At 42.0% G+C, this 3,736-nt stretch overlaps 1 protein-coding gene across 1 annotated transcript; it reads right to left on the reverse strand.

Moving 5' to 3' along the window:
* Nucleotides 1-2,349: 2,349 nt before the first annotated feature.
* LOC119825943 (olfactory receptor 51I2-like) lies at nt 2,350-3,312 on the reverse strand. The gene has a single exon (XM_038346969.1). It carries the CDS (start codon nt 3,310-3,312, stop codon nt 2,350-2,352), a length of 963 nt encoding a protein of 320 aa, XP_038202897.1.
* Nucleotides 3,313-3,736: the final 424 nt, after the last annotated feature.

Here is a 3,736-nt window from a genome sequence, read left to right on the forward strand (position 1 = left end):
GGCAGCAGTGTGTGGGCTGGCATGTAACTTGCTAACTGGTAGCCTATGGGTTGTGAGCTTGGGAGTGCTGAAGAGCAGCATGCTGCATCTGAGTGTTGGATATAGTTGCGGGTGGGAGAGTCCATGCCCAATGTGCCATGTGGCTGGTGAACCAATCTACACATTTGGGCACCAGATGATGACGGAAGTTACAAAATAATCCCACACTAGTTCAGAATTACATATATTTATTTATTTTTTTATTTATTTAAAGGTAGACTAATAGATTGTCCTAGATCACAGTCTTCTGCACAAATGGGGAACAGGAACAGAATCTAGCAGCTGGAAATGGGAGCTGGAAGTGAGAGAGTGAATGCATCTTTACAGCTGCATTTATAGTGTAAAAGACCATGCCCACATAGGTTGGTATCTTAAAGGCAATTAGCAGAAGGAGCTCCCACAGTAATACTCAGTTGAGACTTACTTAAGTGAAAAATATTATTAGTATGCAAATTTGCTGTCCTGTTTATTTATAATTGATAAATTTTAATTGATAAAATTTTATGCCCAATACAGAATGTTTCAAAACAAAATTTTCATGATTTTTTTAACCAATAAATATTTAGTTTCAGTACTTTCTTTGTATACATGCATGCCCAGGATTGTGAACATATCTGTCAGGTAAGAAAGAGTCAGAATAGAATAAATTTAGGAAAGCTTGTTGGGATAAATAAATCAATAGTTATTTCAGCTATTAGAATGGACAATATTTATTGGCATTACAACATATTGTGACATATATTATTTAGTGTATAATGATCCTAGCAATATTGTATAACAGAATTATTCACATTTAATTATAGAAAGGACACAATAATAAACAGATAAACTACTTGTTTGTCTGCTTCCACAGAACTTTGTACCTACTTTAAACAATGTACCTATTACATCACATTTAATAAACTGTTTTTCTATTTAGACATTTTGGATTTGCACTGAAGTTTAAGATCTACAAAGCAAGGCAACATGTGAACTATTTTTCTGTTGCTGGAATCTAAAGTAGTGCTAGAAAACATTGGCAATGGAGTATTACTCAACTGTAAAAAATCAATGACATCATGAAATTTGTAGGCAAATAGATGGAACTAAAAAACATCATCCTGAGTGAAGTAACCCCAAGTCAGAATGACAAGCACAGTATGTACTCACTCATAAGTGGACACTAGGTGTAATACAGAGGATAACCAGACTACAGCCTACAGCACTAGAGAAACTAGGTAACAAGGAGGACCCCATGAGGAATGTATGGGTCACCCTGGGAAGGGGAAATAGATGAGATCTCCTGGGTACACTGGAGGCATAGGTGGGAAGCATAGGAAAGGATATGAAAAGCAATGAAAGAGATACCTTGATCAAGGGAACCATTATGAGATTAGGAAGAAACCTGGTACTAGGAAAACTCCAAGGAACCCACAAAGGTAACCCCAGCTAAGACTTCTAGCAATAGTCAAAAGGGTGCCTGAACTGTCCTTCCCCTGTAATCAGAATGGCAAATACCCTAACTGTTATCATAGAGCCTCCATCCTGATGAAGATAGAGCTGATGGGAGCAGATGTTGTGGTCCACAGCCAATCACTAGGCTGAATTCTGGGAGTACAGTTGAAGAGAGAAAAGAAGGATGACATGAACAAAGGGAATCAAGATCAAGAAGAAGAAATCTACAGAGAACTGAACCAGGCTCATGATCCCTAGAGGGACAGCTGTGGAGCCTGCATGGGACCAACTAGGCCATCTGAATTTGGGAGAGACTTTGTATAGCTTGGTCTGCTTGAGGCGCCCTTGGCAGTGAGATTGGGATCTATCGCTGGTGCATGAACTGGCTTTTTGGAGTACATTCCCTATGGTGGGATACCTTTCTCAGCCTTGATGCAAGGGGGAGTGACTTGGTCCTGCCTCAGCTGAATGTACCAGGCTTTGTAGACTCCTCATGGGAGGAGTGGATGGGAGTTGGTTGGGGGGAAGTGCAGGGGGAACGGGAGGAGGGATGGTAGGGAGTATTGTGGCTGGTACATAAAATGAATTAAAAAATTTTAAAAAAGAAAATATGCATGACATAAATGAGGTGATAAATGAACAAAACACATTTTCAGATAGAAGAATGTAGCTCAGTGGTAGAGGGATGCCATAGTGTGTTACAGGCTTTAGAAATGATCCCTAGCACGATAAAAACAATTATAGAAATTTTACCACATTTTTACACTTCTTATTGTTGGTGTCCATAAGAAAGCCATTTGTATGACTTGACCCACTGTGTTGTTTCTGTTTCCCAACCACTTCACAAACTCCAAGTCCCATAAACATCCAGTGTCATCAGCTCTGATCTTTTCCTCTTAGTACCCTGAACATGGCCCCTCTGATGGGCTTGGACTTGACACTGTAGATGATGGGGTTGAGCACAGGAGGCACCACAAGGTACACATAGGCAACAAGGGCATGAACAATGTGGGGCAGGTGCCTCCCAAAACGATGGATCATGGACACACCTATTACTGGAATATAGAAGACCAGGACAGCCAAGATATGGGAAACACAAGTGTTGAGGGCACGGACACGCTCCCTGGGGGAGGCTAGACCCATCACTGTGTGAAGAATCAAGGAATAAGACATAACAATAAGCAAGGAATCTATACCCACTGTGGACAGAACCACATAGAGTCCATATAGGATGTTGACAGTAATGTCAGCACAGGCCAGCTTCATGACATCAGCATGGAAGCAGAAAGAGTGAGACAAGAGGATCTTGCCAGGGCAATAGTTCAGTCGTTTAAGCAAGAAGGGCACTGGGAATAGTGACAGAGTTGCTCGAGCTACAATGACAGCCCCAATCCTGATGATGACATTATTAGTGAGGATGGATGCATAGCGCAGGGGGTTGGAGATAGCCACAAAGCGGTCAAATGACATGGCCAAGAGTACTGAAGACTCTACCACAGAGAAGGAGTGTAGGAAGAACATTTGTATTAGGCAGGTATGGAAACTGATCACACGATAGTTAAACCAGAGCACAGCCAGGGTGGAAGGCAGTGTGGAGAAACTGAGGCCCACATCACTTAGGGCCAGCATGGACAGGAAGTAGTACATGGGCTGGTGTAGGCTGTGGGTCCTCTTCACAGCCAGGAGGATGAGGCAGTTTCCAGTGAGTGCCACAGTGTACATGGAGGAGAAGGGGATGGAGATCCAGCCGTGGGCAGCCTCTAGTCCTGGGATGCCAGTCATGAGGAAAGACTGTGGCTGGAAGAAGGAGATGTTGATGAAGGGCTGGGAAGGGAGCATCATTGGAGACAGTCAAGGATTCTAGGAAGATGTGGTCTGTTCAATCTCTGAAGAAACCTAAGTAAAATGATGAAGTTAGTGCAAAAAGTTGGTGTAAAATCTATTGACATGATTCCAAGCATGAACACAACAGATGTGAAGCATATTTAGAAATGCACTGTCTCTAGAAGAAATAAAAATTCTAAAGGAGGAAATAAGGCTGGTCAGCTGGCTCAGTGAGTAAAGGTGCTTGCTGCCACGCCTTATGACCTTGTCCCAGATGCAATTTTGTGGAAGAAGAGACCAAAACCGTCAATCTGATCTCTGATCTCACATCCACTCTGTGGTATACCTCCCTCACATTGAGTAAATAATAAATATCAAATAGAAGGAAACTCTAAATTCAACCCAGTGAGTACCAAAATAATAGTTAAACATGAGAAAC

Source organism: Arvicola amphibius, chromosome 1, assembly GCF_903992535.2.
Source record: "Arvicola amphibius chromosome 1, mArvAmp1.2, whole genome shotgun sequence".
NCBI lineage: Eukaryota > Metazoa > Chordata > Mammalia > Rodentia > Cricetidae > Arvicola > Arvicola amphibius.